The sequence below is a fragment of the Aedes aegypti genome, chromosome 3, assembly GCF_002204515.2.
Source record: "Aedes aegypti strain LVP_AGWG chromosome 3, AaegL5.0 Primary Assembly, whole genome shotgun sequence".
In the NCBI taxonomy this organism is placed as follows: Eukaryota; Metazoa; Arthropoda; class Insecta; order Diptera; family Culicidae; genus Aedes; species Aedes aegypti.
In genome coordinates, this window is record NC_035109.1 from 389,765,485 (window position 1) to 389,781,508 (window position 16,024).

At 36.4% G+C, this 16,024-nt stretch overlaps 1 protein-coding gene across 2 annotated transcripts in view; it reads right to left on the minus strand.

Moving 5' to 3' along the window:
- Positions 1-1,513: 1,513 nt before the first annotated feature.
- Positions 1,514-16,024, minus strand: part of LOC5568952 (zinc finger protein sens) — a 32,592-nt gene continuing 18,081 nt past the window's right edge. The window contains exons 1-5 of one of the 2 annotated variants that reach the window (XM_001652572.2): positions 13,313-13,454; positions 12,460-13,248; positions 2,822-3,180; positions 2,653-2,737; positions 1,514-2,525 (exon numbers count right to left, since the gene is read on the minus strand). In XM_001652572.2, the coding sequence (XP_001652622.1) occupies positions 2,212-2,525; positions 2,653-2,737; positions 2,822-3,180; positions 12,460-13,248; positions 13,313-13,424 (1,659 nt within the window). In that variant the 5' untranslated portion in view covers positions 13,425-13,454 and the 3' untranslated portion in view covers positions 1,514-2,211. Of the gene's footprint in view, positions 2,526-2,652; positions 2,738-2,821; positions 3,181-12,459; positions 13,249-13,312; positions 13,455-16,024 lie in introns of those variants that run through there. The other variant, XM_021854071.1, reaches the window with a different exon arrangement.

The window sequence follows — 16,024 nt, forward strand, 5'->3', positions numbered from 1 at the left end:
CAAATTCAATCTCTAATGAGAAACTTTTCATTTCCCCACATAAATTGACGGTGTTTCAAATTAGTTATTTTTAGGTCTATATCGAATTAATTCTAAAACTTTTTTTATTGTAATTTGAAACTGTCAGAGGGGACAACTTAGAAGTGGTGCAGAAAATTATTTTCCGCATCTTTTTTCCAAAATATTAAAAAATATTAAAATAAGATTGCACGCCACCAACTTGTTACGGAGTGATAGTTGACAGGTTAACAATCTTTCGCTCTATTATGCAATAATGGCTGAATAATCTCAGAAATCTCTTACCTATCGTAATGTTCTCAATGGCCTCAAAGTTTTACGTATGAGTTTAAAACGTCAATTCACATATTCAGTTAAATATACCAACTATTTTCACTTAACCCATTTACCCACTTGCTCCGCAGTACCTTATGTGATATTTTTATATTATTTTAGTAAATTCACGGTTTTTCGCAAAAACGATCATTTAATTTGAACTTTGAAGAACATATACTGCCCATAAACGCATAATTGTCCCATGTGAATAGGAAGTCCTGCAAACATGGGACTCGCACGCGTTTATGGGCAATATATCCATCCTACGTTTTCATTCACGGTTAGCGAAGTGAAGTTTAAACCAGTCCTGGTTCAATTTGTTTTCTGAGTAACATTTCCATTAACGGTTTGGAATGTTCAATATTGGTAAAAGTTTTCGAAAATTCGATTAGTAGAGATCCAAATGACCAGCAACTTCACCCTAACCACTTTTTGACATGGGATGTAACAAGTTCATACAGTTCTATCGAGGATTCTAATACCCAACCCCGCCTCTAGACGGGGTACACTTTGGAATTATGTGTATTTTTTCGTAGCTCGGAAATCAAAATGATTTTATTTTTGGCTTAAAGCTTGACTCATAACACGTATATGAGGAAAGTTTTTTTTATGACTTTTGAAACTTTTTTGTATTGTAGAAAATTGTTTGAAAAATTGTAACGTGCACCCCTGCTAATTTGAACGGTACCTCTTGCAAACCATCGGGGTTCATTTTTAATTTGAACATCTAGTCACCCTAGAATCGTGTTTCTGGCTACCTCTTTCACTGTTTTGTTTTGATTCTGCGTTCCGTTCCACTGCGTTCCATTTCACTTCTCTCCGTTCCATGAGCTAAATGACGTTTGACCACAAGATCAAAAACAGGGATGTTAGGTAAAGCAGGAACACGAATTCAGACCAAAATAGCTAAATTTTTACATATGTTTATCGCTTGCAAAAAACCATTGAAATGTTCATTGTACCTGCACTATGTGGGTAAAATGAACAGCTGTTGGTGGTAAAATGAACATCATACAAAAATGTGAGCAAAACTAATATTTTTAACAATTTTCGCTGCATTCCCGAAAATATATCTATAAATGATGGTAACCCATTCGAAAAGAAATGTAAAAATTTCAGATTTGACATCACATCACAATGATATCCCCAATGAAATTCTTTTCATAATCCAAACACTTGGTTTATATTTCCATTGTTGCGTATATTTTCTTGTTATAGATAGCTCACATTCTTACATTCTAATCAGTTAAATATTAGGTCAGTGTTCATAAGTTTATGTATTCGTATAAGTGCAATAACGTTTCAATCCTAAAACAAAAAAAATCGTCTCCTGGTGCTAAATAAGAAAACATTTGAACTATCGCCTTCCTTGTAATAACTAAATAGTTGCGCGCTTGTAAACGTACCTAATCACTCATCTTAAACTATTCTCAACAGTTTGTTTTTCAATTTGGATATTAAATTTTGTCTAGATTATAACCAAGGAACATACAGGTGATAAAGAACTTAAAACAGTACTCGTTCCTACATCGACGAACGCAAACAGAAAGTAACGTTTATCAAAATTGCACAAAGATCCTACGCCTAATTTCATGCCAATAGCTCAATATATCGATACCGCTAAATACAGGGACAGACAGAGATAGTGACTCCTACTTAAAACACGACAATCGCACGAAACCTGTCTTTTTTTTTTGTAACTCGGCTGTTGTAATAAGAAATGCATGTGGCCGGGTTCAAAGCCAGGCCACGACAGAAATTCCAATAATTTGTATTTATCCAATTTATAATAGCCAATGTGGGACTAATCAAGGGAACCTAGATAATTTCGGTTTTAAGATATACTCGTGATTCGAAGGGATCGAACCTAAATTTACTTCAAGCCATCATCTGCGCCGTCGGTGGGATCGGATGATACTGAGGAGGCTGCAGCTGAGGCGGTTGATTTGTACCCTGCGGTTGCAGTTGGATTTGTGCTTGGGGAGGTGCTTGTTGTTGCTGCAGATGTTGTTGGGTGGTATTTTGTTGGTTGTTGGATTGATTGTTGCTGTTACTGTTGTTCTTGTTACCACGGGTCGAACCTCCACTTGAACCGTTCTCGGTGCTGCCTTGCTGGGCCTGCAGTTCGGCTTTCAATCGACGGGCAATGTGCGATCGGGTGTGCTTACGGAGGTGATCCTTACGATAGAAACCTATTGAAGACGGGGGGGAGTTTGAGTTGTATTATCCTTAAATGAGGTCTGTGACGAACTAAATTTGGAAATTTGAATTTTTTTTCAAATTAAGTTCCTAATAGTCCTTATGTGTGTTATATATTACCTTTGCCACACTCCTGACAGATATGTCTCTTCTCTCCCGAATGAATGACGATGTGCAGTGTCAACTGTTCCTTACGTTTGAAAGCCTAAGAAAGAAGTGAAAAGCCTTGTTATAAATAACCAACAACTAATTTAATAAAATTTATTTAGATTTAATCTTCCAATTTTACCTTCAAACAAATGGTACAAACGAACGGCCTCTCCGGGTTGTGACTCTGTTTGTGGCGGGTCAGGTGGTCCTTACGTTTGAGCGCGGCGTTGCATATGTCGCAAATGAATCGGCGTTCCAGGTTGTGTCCGATGAGGTGCTGTTCCAGCAATTCCCGCTCCGGGTAGGCCATCTGGCATTCGGGACAGAGGAACAGGGGACTGCCGTCCAGAGCCGTTCGGACTTGGATTTCTCCCGGTTTGGGACGTGGCTTCCGCTCCTTCGGTGGCTTCTTCTTCTTTTTCTTCTTCTTCTTTTCGGTTCCACCGACGCTAGCGTTGGTTGTGGTGGCTCCATTGATCGTACCCGTACTCGTGGGACCTAGAAGAATGTAATAAAATATAGTTTTACAACAAGAAAAGTTTCTTAACCCCTAGAAGCCATAGCATATCTTTGGCAGCGTCCATCTATTACGTAATGCCAAATTTGAAAATTGTTGATCCCTTCCCTCCCTCCATAACGCTACTTGTATTGAAATTTTTCAAAATTGTGTATGGTTCGTTGGGGTTGTTATGGGTTTATATGGTTCAATGAGGCTTGGACACCAACGAAATAACTTCCAACGGTTTAAAACAATTTTTTTTTCTTGAAAATCAGCAGTTCTTAATAGAAGTGCGGCCCGCAGACTGCATCTTATGTCTGTAGCTCTTAAATGTGATTTTCCTTAAGCTTTTTGAAACTTCTCTAGAAACTGTGGAGTTTCACGAAGTGTCTTCCAGAAATCATCCATTCATGAATCATTCCTTCAGGAATGGTTGTGAAAGTTCTTCCTAAAATTTTACCAGATTTATTTAATGAATTTCCCCAACAAATCTTTTAAAAATTCCCTAGTAAATCATCAAGAAAGTGAACTAACAATTTCTCCTGAGATACCTGCAAAAAAATCTGTAAATGATTGGTATAGAAAATGCTCCCAGGGACTGGAAAGAACTAATAATTATTAGAATTAAGATCATTCTCTTTAGAATTACAGAATTTATTGAAGAATTCTCCCAAGGGCTTTCTCATAGAATTACTCTGTAGGTATATCTCTCGTCTTCGAGCAAAAAAAACTAAGGCTTTGAATTTTATTTGTTTAAATTTGAAAAAAACGACTGCAATTTTTGTGTGTAAGGTGTTCCAAAGTTTGCATGAATGAACAGATCAAATTTAATTTATTTTCAGTTTCAACAAAGTTATTTTTGATGAGGAAACGATTGCACAGAAAAAAAATCCGTTCTCATATCCGTGAACAGCAGACGTGAACTCGTCAACAAGCAAAAATACACCGTGAACTAGATCATGTTTATGTCAACATTGGTGGTAGTTCATGGTATATTTTTGACAGTTCTCGTTTTCCAGAACTCTTTTTTTAGCGTGTGTTGTAAGTTTTAAAAAATCTTATCATTCCAATGCTAATATAGGCATTTTGATTGAAATCACGAATTTCATTAAAAATAGCTCAAGATGTCTGAAATATATTGGGGTCTAATTATACAGTTCGGACTCGATTATCCGGAGTATCGATATTTTTTCACTCCGGATAATCAAATCTTCCGGATAATCGAATCACTAGGAACAAATTGTTATCTCTGATATAAGAACTTATATATTATGTATATTTTTTCATTACTCTATCTATATGATGCAGTAGCGTGGCCAGAATTTTTTTTCTTGGAACAATAGGGGTCTTTACAAAAAAAAAAAAAAAATTTGACCAGCATACACAAAAAAATCACTTATTTAAACCCCCCATTTCTTACATACGTTCTAAACTGCAAAAAAAAAACATTCATATTGTATATTGCAATACCAAATTATCTCAGATTTATGCATAAAAATTCAAAAACAAGAACATCAAAAAACAAATTCCGGATAATCGAATCCCGGATAATCGAGTCCCCGGATAATCGAGTCTCCGGATAATCGAGTCTGACCTGTTACAGTACTATGAACCTATATATAGGGGAATTAGGGGCATAATGGACACGTTAAGCAAATGTTCGTTTTAAGACCCTTAAATGGCAATGTTTTTAATTTACCCCCGGCTAGTTTTCAAGTTTGATGTTAGTACGACGTGCCACATTCATTCATAGTGATAAAAATCAAATCATATGTCAGAAAAGCGAGATAGAAAATTGGGTCGAAAACAAGGCTGGTAAAAAGGTATCGGGGCGAAATGAACACCTGTATTAAATTTAGTTATTCCAACATATTCAATGACTGTCAATCATTCCGATATGCAAAAGGACTCTCCCTCAATCATAATAGCTAAAAAGAACCTTTCTGGGTGCGTTACTTTGCTCAAAAATTAGATTCTTCCACGGTCTTGCTTATATGCCAATTTGAAACTGAGAAAAATTTTAAGTCAAATTTTAAAGAACAATTGAAGCAAAAAATATTTTTTTTTACCGTCAAGCATTTCAAATGCGTTACAGATTTCATGCAGTGAATGAACTTTTGATGAAATATGTGTATTATCAGATATTGAGAGGGTGTCCATTTCGCCCCGTATGTTCATTATGCCCCTAATCCCCCTATTTTAAATTTTTTTGAGAAATTGAATTATTTTATAACCTTTAAATTCTTAAGTGTCAATTAATGTGTAATACAAAACAATGTATGCTTTATATATTTTCATGATCAACGATAGTAGAAAAAACAGCCTGGGTTTATTAAGTTTTCTTCAAAATTGTTTTACTTTATTTACACGGAAAACAAAAGAAGTAGGTACCGTAATAACCCAAAAAGAATAATAAATTCTTGATCACTGCCTACCACTGAATACGTGCTTAGATCGATTTAAGGTAGTGAAAAAATAATATTTTTAATTCGAAAATTGAAATTTAGGTGTCAATTAACACTTTGATATGATTGGAGAATGACAATTGAGAATTCTGATTACTTTTTTCGCTGAACTATTCTACACGACCTAAGTAACAATGAGAGATTCTCTTCCCTTTCGCTCTCTTTTGATTATGACAGTGTAGATTAGCTTTAGCCAAGGTGTGTGCATTTTACTCAGTAGCCAGAGTAAGGTGTTATCACTTGGCGAAAGTGGCTAGGAGGCCATCTTTAACTTGCTGGCCGTTTTGTTTACAAACATTACTGCCTGGCCTGGATGATGCAGCAACTAAGACTAATCGTGCTGCCAATAGTGTAGACAAAACTGTAAAAAGAGAAAGAAAGGAGTAGAGCACACAAGGAGCAGGGGCAACCAGAGTAGAAAAATTCTTGACAACACTGTTTCTCCAACCAATCAGGAATCAATCTCTCTACTATCTGTCTCAGATGTTTGTAAACAAAACGGCTAGCCCTCTCTCACCTACCCTGTCTGGTTTTCTCCACAAAGTGAGCATAATGGGACACCTTAGAAAATTAAACCCGTCTTGGCTTTAGCTTAGGCTGACAACACATATCAATGGTTGCTATTCCGTGATTGACCGAAGCCAGTGAAGATGCACAAAGAATCAACTAGAAGTTCGGCTGGGATTGGCCATAATCTCCTTCAGTGTGTATAATTCAGTACCTCTATTCATACAGGATCTATAACGACGCCGGCCACGTCCTTGCAATAAGATGGGATTGGGGGAAGGAATGTTAGTGTGTAACCTTTGCTATTTGGAGACCGTGTTTGCCTCTGCATCTTTAAAAAGGTCACTGGGAGGGATGTTTGTTAATGGGAAGGATCGTTGGGTCACAGGATTCACTTTGATAAGCGATTAGACCAGGGTTTCTCAACCGGTGGTACGCGGACCCCTAGGGGGCTCACGCTATGTCTGAACCAGACGATTATAAAAACCGAATGTACATCGGATTTTTTCTCGCTAGAGTTTAGTATTTGGGTTATATTTTCATGATCGGAAAGTTTTAAAATATTCCATGGGTGAAATTTTTATTTTTTGCACTTTTTAGCCATTTTTCATACTAAATTCCATGAAAATCAAGTTTTCGACGCATTTCCGCCCATACAAAATGTATGGAAAAAATTTCACCGATAGAATATTTTAAAACATTCCTATTATGAAAATATAGACCAAATACTGATCTCTAGCGAGAAAAAATCCGATGTACATATATTCGATTTTGATAATTGTTTGGTTCAGACATAGCGTGGGGCTGTGACAATTTCTCAGGGGGTCCGCGAAGACATTGTGAATGTGTAACTTTTCATGATTGACGAATAAATGCAAGGATTCTCTGCATTGTTTGTTTTGCATTGTAGCGGGGTCCAGATTTTTTATATTTAAAATATTTAAAAGGAGGACATATTCAATTTTTATGTACACAATGACTGATCGATACTTGCTATAGGCCTATTCACAAGACGTTTCAAATAAACTGATCGGGAAGCTCTTTGACAGTTATTCTATGGAAATGACAGCTTCGTGTTTGCACTGGTCCTCCGCCGATGTAAATAAATGCATAGACGGACCTGTCACATGAAAAAGCGTATGTTTTTCTGCCATTAAAAGATTAGAATCCCAATTTTATCTCACTAACTTTGTTTGAATTTTTGTTGTGTTGCAACGAGCCTAATCTCGTTCTAAGAGGTATATATAGGAAAACCAAAACCGTTACATAATTTTTGCTTAATCTTTGGCAGGTTTTCCAGCTTCCTGGCGAGGCTTCTTGAAAATTTGAATAGCTTTTTTCTGTTGAGTGAATTCAAGAAATTTTATTTTTTACTCTATTTCAAAATAAAACCAATCTTCTCGTATTTATTAGCATAATTTTAGTGAGATGTTTGACTTATATCTGCCGTAGTTATAGTATACATATTTTTTTCCAAAGATTCTTGCTCTTACAAGACTTTTGAAGAATTCCTGGCGAAATGTTAACGAACTCCTGCAACAACCTTCAGTTGGCTTTTTAAAAGTTTATTGGAAGTTTATGAAATTATTCCCAGCAGCTTGCATGGAGGACACCTAATCTTTCTTTAGGAAAACTCTTGGCGAAAATTTCGAAGATCATGATGGAAAGCTAGAGATCTTTGGAACACTTCCATAACTTTTAAATTACAGACCATTCATTTTAGGGGTCCGCGAGATGCTCGCAGAACTTCAAAGGGTTGAGGCAAAAAGGCAAAAAGGTTGAGAACCACTGGATTACACCATGATATACATTTTTTTTGTGAAATATTAACATGCTTTTAAATATAATATTTCAATTGATCTGAAAAATAATAAGACAGAAGAAAAAAATTATGTCGACACTTGAAGTGACGAACCACTCAAAGCTTATTGAACAAATAGCTTAACACAACATTTCTACAGCTGTCAGGACAAAAGCATGTATTACCATATTCCACTGATATGAAAAGAAATTAAAACTCGACTGGCTGGACCGTCACAGAACACGCGTATGCCGACACTTACAGTGGCGAACCATTCAAAGTTTTGTTTCAATCACAAAGAAATCATTGTTTTAATTACAAAAAATTAAATATGGAAGAAAAAAAATCTGTAAAACGTAAATAATTTATGAATAAGAGTTTATGCCGACACTCACAGTGACGAACCACTCATAATTTGAGGTGTAATTTAAGGTGTTTCTTCGGCATTAGATGCAGGGATTCTTTTTGTAGTTCTCCTAAACATATCTCAAATAAAATCTCCTTGGATTCTTCAAAAGTTCACTTCAAGTTTCCTACTGCCAAATAGCTACCACAGCTGTTATTCCAGTTGTTACGTCTAGCATTATTTTACCAATTTCATCAGGGATTCCGTCTTAAGTTTTTCTAGAAATTCATACAAAAACTCTTGCAAGGTATAACTTTTGAAAAAATCTTCGGAATAATATCTGAAGGAAACTTTGCGCAAACACCAAAATTAATTTTTGAAGGAATACTTTGCGAAAATTATAAAAAAAGCAAATTGTAATGCTTGTCGTAATGTCCCATTCAAATAAAACCCTTGGAAGCATATTAATTGAAATGCCTGGTCGGATTATCTGACAAATTCTCATGAAAACTCTTATTCCCTGATTCCCGTCTGGTCTCTTTTTGATTCTTCTTCGATCACTTGTTGGTTCCTGTACGGTTTTTTTTGCTCAGGCTAAAGTCTCTTAAGTTCTTATTTTATCCAACCCAGTGCATATCTAAAGTGTCATTCATCAATGTTCTTTTTTATAATAACTGCAGGCCGACAAATTATGTTATGGGTTATGCACAAATTATGCCACGCTCCAAAAAGGTCAAGGAAAAGGTGATAGACCTCACACATTTTCGGAGGTCTAATACAATAAGCGTGACAAGGACTAATGAGTTGTCATCCCTTATCTATCAAAAATAATTTGATAAGTTTGATCTAGCTCGGATGTTTTAAGTTATTATGTATTCACTTTCATAATTTGGATATAACAAGTTTTTAAAGTAATTTGCAGAAAGACTTGGCTTGGCGAATTACGTTCAAAATAAAGTTATTCTACGAAAATTATCACAGTATTAGTAATGTCATTTAACCCATATCAGTCTGACATGACATTTAACCCACATCCGCCCAGTGTCCTAAAAATAGGACAGAAGTTCCGAAAGCCCAATTTGTTTTAAATAGTAAAAATGTTTACTGTTGTACGGTAAAACGAGGGTAACATTGATCGGAATATCTCTCCTAGTAAGAAGTACGAATTAATATTTATCCATAAAATAGGTTCAATGCATGAATAGTGCTTCTCTGTCTTTCATTCATGTGCCAAAAAAATAAGGTTTTTGTGAAAATTGAGTTTTGTTCGTGAATAAATTTTTCAACTTTTCGAAACAATCATTTCCTTGAGTATGAATGACACTACCAAACATTCATGTCTCACATAAGTGCTGCAAATGATAAAATCAAGGGGAATGCGCTGTTTACTAAAAATGGCATCGCTGAAAACGATTCCATCGTCAAAATGTTCATAAGTATTTTCAATTCAGCAAAATTGACGAATTACTATGAAGAAGGAAATTGCCTACCTTTATGCGTATTTCGTGGTGCAAGGTGTTTTTAATTTTAAAATAACTAAACAAATAAATGACTTGCAGCAATTTGGCCTTCATATTCGGCTTCAGAATCTATGATTTTAGGATGTAATGTCATTTTAAATATTACTGATCACTGTTTGCATGGATGATCAATGTTACCCCATATCAGCTAAATAAATGAATATAAAACATTTTTTTGAACATGCTTAAAACTTTCTGTAAACTAAATACGGTATATAGTCATTGGCGATAGGTGCCAGTACTTGTTTTAAAATGTAAAGCTTGCAACATTTGCGATTTCAACTGAAAATTCCATTAAAAAAAAACCTGAACAATGTTACTCTGGATTGAGGTGCTTGTAGTATCAATTGGTAAGAGGTTTAGGAAAAATCTGTCTACAGCAAATTTGATCACATGATTGCTGAATGTGAGTGTTTTAATTTAAAATGTACTCATCAGGTATCACACAGACTCCTAACCAAAGTCGCAATGAAAAGCAAAATATGATACAAATTTTCGGCGTATAAATATTTGTTTCGCTTGTACCTAACTCAGTCCAGTGATAAGATCTTCGAAAAAGTTGAGTAAATAATTGAGTTCCATTCGCCTAAAACACTCTCAAGATGGCACTAGTGGGCAAACATTTTATTTGCTTGTATCTCAGTCCAGTGATGAGATACAAAGTAACCTAAAACCTTATTAGTTCGGCAAAAACTCCCAAAATGACGCTACCCCAACAGAAATTGATAATAAAATTATAAGAAATATTGTTACCTGGTTCTCATAATTTGATAACTGAATTCGAAATCATATTGGCTGAATTAACATCCAACATAACAAAACTGAACACTCAAATTTGTTCATCGAATAACAAAGAAACAGTAAATTTTCTTATCGCCGAGTTCAAATTGATTATTAAATGTGTTTTTTTTTCTAAATCATGGTCATAATTTCGGAAAAATTTTGAGATGTGTGATGACATATTTTGTTATCAACCTGTTCTCAAACATGCCTGTCACGGATACAATGACAACAAATTTTGTTATCATTCGGTTATCACTGATAACAAAATATCAAAATGATAACATGTTTTGTTCGCTAATATTGATGTTCAATGATAAGAAATAAATATGATGTCTTTGTTGGTCAATTGTCATAGTTGATCAAAAAACTCACCTTTTCCCCTGAAAATTTATTATTTGAAAATTGACTCTATGTGTTTAAAATTGGTTCGGCTTGACCAAAACAATGAATACCTACTATCGAGCCGAGCAACAATAGACTATTTTGAGTGTGCGTCCTCGTTACATTTTTTGCATGAACCATGACACCATTTATTAATTATCTTGAAATTTACCAATTCAATTTTTAAATTTTCTTGTCATCGAATAAAGAAAATGGTCATTTGAAGGAAGTGAATAGCAAAACGACAAATATGCATTAGTGATACAGTAACTCCAACGTGATAGATTTGCAATGTTAACTTCAGGAACAACCAAAAGCACGTCTGAAAAGCTTATAATAGACGGAGTCCAATATTTGATTGTCATTGGACTGAATGAAAAACTTTTGTTTGGCACTAACGAACATCTGAGAGTGTCAATTATGTGTTTGGATAGCTGTCAGATCCCAGCCACTTCGTGTAATAATAGCTTGACCCAGTAAAAATATTTTGATAAAAATGTTATCACTGTTAACTGGTAAGTTTGGTAACATCTTTTCAATGCCTTGTCTGGAACGTTTGTAAGGTAACTAAATACGTAAAATAATAAAAATTTTCGACTTGAGATTTTGCTGTGTCTTACTCATGAGATAAAGCAAAAAAAAAAATGAAGCTGTGGCACTCTCCACTTTGTGTAGTATGGAGACTGAATATCACATGAACTTCCGGAAGCTAATTGTTCACATCCGTACATTACACTTCTTGCGATTCTTCTAAATTCTCCTTTCGTCGATTGTCTCTTATGAAACCTAAACATCAAAAAACAACTCAATTATTTTAGCGTTGATATATATCTATCGGCTCTGATCTTTCAATTCATTTTGTTTCAATTTCCTTATCAAGGAACGGCCATTAATTACGTCACGCAAAATATGGTCCTATTCATTTGAATGGAAAGCCATTTCAAGTCGAACTACGAAAGTTATTTAATGACCAATTCTCGCGTTCAGTATCATAAGGGCGTAACTGCAATGATCGATTTCTCTTTAGCAAATAACATGGCCGGGACTGTTTTCGGCTGCTGTTTTCGATTCAATAGAAAGAACTCATCGTACTTCATCATACTGCAACGTAAACTATTACGAAAAAAGATTGAATTACGGTTACAAATCAAAAGAGAAAATCGACGAAGAATAATCGATCACTGCAGATACGCCTGTATGGTACTCAACGCGAGACTTTAAAAATATGCATTTTTGACTAAATCTTACCCATAACTACGGTACCGCACGCTATGTCTGAACCATACGATTATAAAAATCGAATGTACATCGGGTTTTTTCTCACTATAGTTAAGTATTTGGGTTATAATTTTATAATCGAAAAGTTTTAAAATATTCCATCGGTGCAAATTTGATTTTTTTCCACTTTTTAGCTATTTTTCATACTAAAGCCCATGGAAATCCCGTTTATCGACGCATTACACCACTTTACTCACCTTGCTGACCATGCAGCTGCTGCTGTTGCTGTTGTTGCTGCTGAAGCGTCTGCCCGCCGCCAATCTGATTCTGGTGACCCAGGATGCTGGCAATGGCTTGTGAAGCGGGCAAAATCATCCCATTTGAGTGTTGATTCCCGCCGTTAACATTTTGCGTCTGTGTCTGCGACATCTCGATGGTGGAAAGCGGATTTTGCGTTTCCTTTTTGATGTTCTCGGCTGAATATTTCAGAAAGTGATGGAGTGATAGGGGAAGGGCGGTACCCGGAAGATGCGAGAGGTAGTCGGCAACGGATGCACCAGGAGCGAGCGACTGCCAGCTCGAGTTCTGCAGGACCCGTTTGCTATCCGCTTGTTGGAGCAAGGCGCTGATGTCCTGTGTAATTTCCTGAGGTTGAGCCGAGCCCCCGGCACTGCTGGCAATCGTTGACTGAGGATACATGTTCCGTTGCTTATGGTCGACCACATCGGAATGCTGACTGTACGGAATCGAGTACTGGCCGCTTGTGGTGGTCGCAGGTACAACCGTTGCGCTGTGCTGACCGTTATATTTGTTTGAATTCAGCACGTTGGATGCGGTGTCTTCTGGGCGGAATTTCCCCAAAATGGGTCCATGCGATTGGTTGAAGTGGGCCATGTTAACATTGGAGTTGATGGTGTGATATCGATTGTTGGTATCGTGGGAGGTCGAGGGGACACTGGTGACCAGCCCACTGCTCGCAAACTGATGGATTCCCGGAATCGTTCCGGGAAAATGCGTTCCAAACGGTGAAAAGTTCATTTTGAGATCTGAAATTATTGCAACGAAAAAAACGTAAGATTTCACCAAGGTTTGCCTTTTTAAGAAACTAACTATTTTTAGCGAAAGCCTTCATCTCGGAGCAGAGAGGTGTGTTTCTCCAGTCAGAGCCTATCGTAAAATGCTTTCCGCCCAGCTTTTCTTTGCCATCCGACCCGACCGCCATTGCCAAGGGAAAAAAGGTTCTAAATATATACTTCATTCAAGATTTTTTTTTGCATTTTCCTATCCGTTTTTCTTCCATTAGTTTGCGCTACGGGTTTGCCTGCGCTGAGAGAAACCCACACCCAACCGCCTCGGATTCGGTGAAGCCGCCGTAGTGTAGGAGCAGAATAACAAAATCGTAAAAAGGGGAGGGGAGGTGCAGTATGTGTGGGAGCAAAGGCTCGAAGAAATCAGCTACCTGAGTCCTTTTTCCCACATTTTTCTCCCACCGCCATGGCCAAAGTCGTTTTCGTCACACCATCATGTTTTTGTTGATGGAAACCAGCAGTGGTGTAGTTGATGCTATGAATCGAGATTCAGCGAAAGTGGTTTTGTTACCCGACTATTTATAATAAGTCAAAGTCAAATTTGTATCGGCCTAATTGAAGGAAAAAAACGAAGTATCTTAGATAATGCATCTGCAGATAATAATTTGAACGGCATCCACAACACTCTAAGGACTGTTCATTTTATAAAGTGGACACTTTGTTTATGCTATATCTTTTTTATTTATTGATAAAATCGCTATCGATTTTCTGTGCATCGTTAAACTGTTATTCTACAATGCTATGAACATATGGGATCCTAGAAAATGCTTTTGGTTGAAGAGCTAAATAGTTTTTCCAAAAACTCCTAGCAAAAGCTGTTTGTCGAAGTTTAACATTATTTTTCGCAAAACAAAAATCCTAATTTTTATGAACAAATTGTATGTTTGTATCGTTTACTATTCTACTAAAGGTATAGCTTTCAAGCTAGTCAAGTTTTTTCCACCATTCTCTGACATTAGGTAACTTTAGTGATTTATCCATTTATGGCCAAATTTGCTGATACACCATCCTTTCGCTCCCAGCAAAAGAGAAAAGTAAGAAGCGTGCTCAAAACTATAGTTTAGATTACTAAAGGAACTATATTTGTATAAACGAGAGCTAAATCGTGAGTTTAAACCGCAGTCTTAAGTATAATATTTACTCTTTATGGTCGTTTTACTAAAAAGAATGACGGGGTTGGTTGTCTGATGGCTATACCGCTTCTGCTTCATGAGCAGAAGGTCATGGGTTCAATCCCAGGCCCGGCCCTTTCCTCGTACTTTGTAGTTGTATATCTCTCACTTGCTTCTATCTTCCATTCTAAATCTATCACACTATTCTATTCGTTCATAGCAAACGCTAGAGCCAGAGACGGACAAGAAACCGTTTCCCTAACGCTTCAATTCTTCCACGCGCATGCCTTTCCTTCCTGATACATAGGCCAGTCTGCTACATACAAAAGCAAACCTCTCTGCCATGCCTTTCCCCCCAATCCATACACTCCCGCATGAAATATGCAGTGGTATATACGTTCGACGTGGGAGCCAGTGTAAATGCATCATCAATTCCTCCCCCTTCCCCACAATTGGTCTGCATTCTGACGTGGCAGGCACCATTGTCGCTAAAAATAGAAGATCACCAGCACTTATACACTGAAGATGCCTGTTAGTCCCAAGCAGTCATTCGGTTGGTTCCTTGTGTAAGTGCAACTGCGGCCAATCAAGCTCAAGCTCAAGCTTAAGCTCAAGCTCAAGCTTTATGGTCGTTTTACTAAAAAGTCTCATACTTTTAAAATCATGTAGGGTAAAAGCACCGGTTTTGGCCAGACTAAGAGAAAAAGTCAATAAAAATTAAATGGGAAGTCGTATTTATACGACAAATATGTCAAATGCAAGCTTTCAATCCATATTATGTGTGTAAAATATCAAAACTGAGCTAAAACAATTTTATCGTTTTGAAAATCCCGTTGGTCAATATAGGCCAACGGAACCAGTTTCGGCCAGAGATTTAACTTCGGTTCCTAAATTGGCCAATTGCATTGATTTCTCATGAGAGTGGCCAAATTAGGAGTGCCCTGGCATATGGGAGTTAAAATTATATGAAAATAAATTGTTTTTCTTATTTTTTGAATCAATTTGGACGAGTAAATGCATGTAGCTCTATCATATGAATGTAATCTACTAAACACAAAAGGTATCATGCTGATTGGCCATGTAAAACGGTGTATAATCCACTATGGCTACAACTGGCGTATGGCCGAAACCGGTGCTTCTACTCTACGCATATTTGTCGATCTACAGCAAATAGTAAACGTTTCTTCTCCGAATATTTCAATTGGTAATATCAAAATAACATATGATGAAAATAATATGTGGAAAATAAAATCGATTTTATAACAGCAGTGTTGCCAATTTTGGTGATTGTCAATGTACTTTGAAAGGTCTTCTAAAAATAAAGTAATCGTTTTTTAAAATATGCTTTAAATGTGACGTGGGGCCTAAATAGGTAACTCTATGGAGGCGTAAGTTATTTTTCTATTAATACTATAATAGCACTTCCGTCAGGACGCACTTGAAACCAAAAAAATCTGCTCATATCGGTTCCCTTCAAATTTATAATATTTTTCTCTAAAAATATCGGGAAAAAATGATTTTATTATACTTGTAAAAATGTTGCTCTAAAAATAATTTGATTTTTTCTATCAGGCCTCTGATTGATGATGCTTCCAAAGAACAAGCCTTTTTTGAAAATAAAA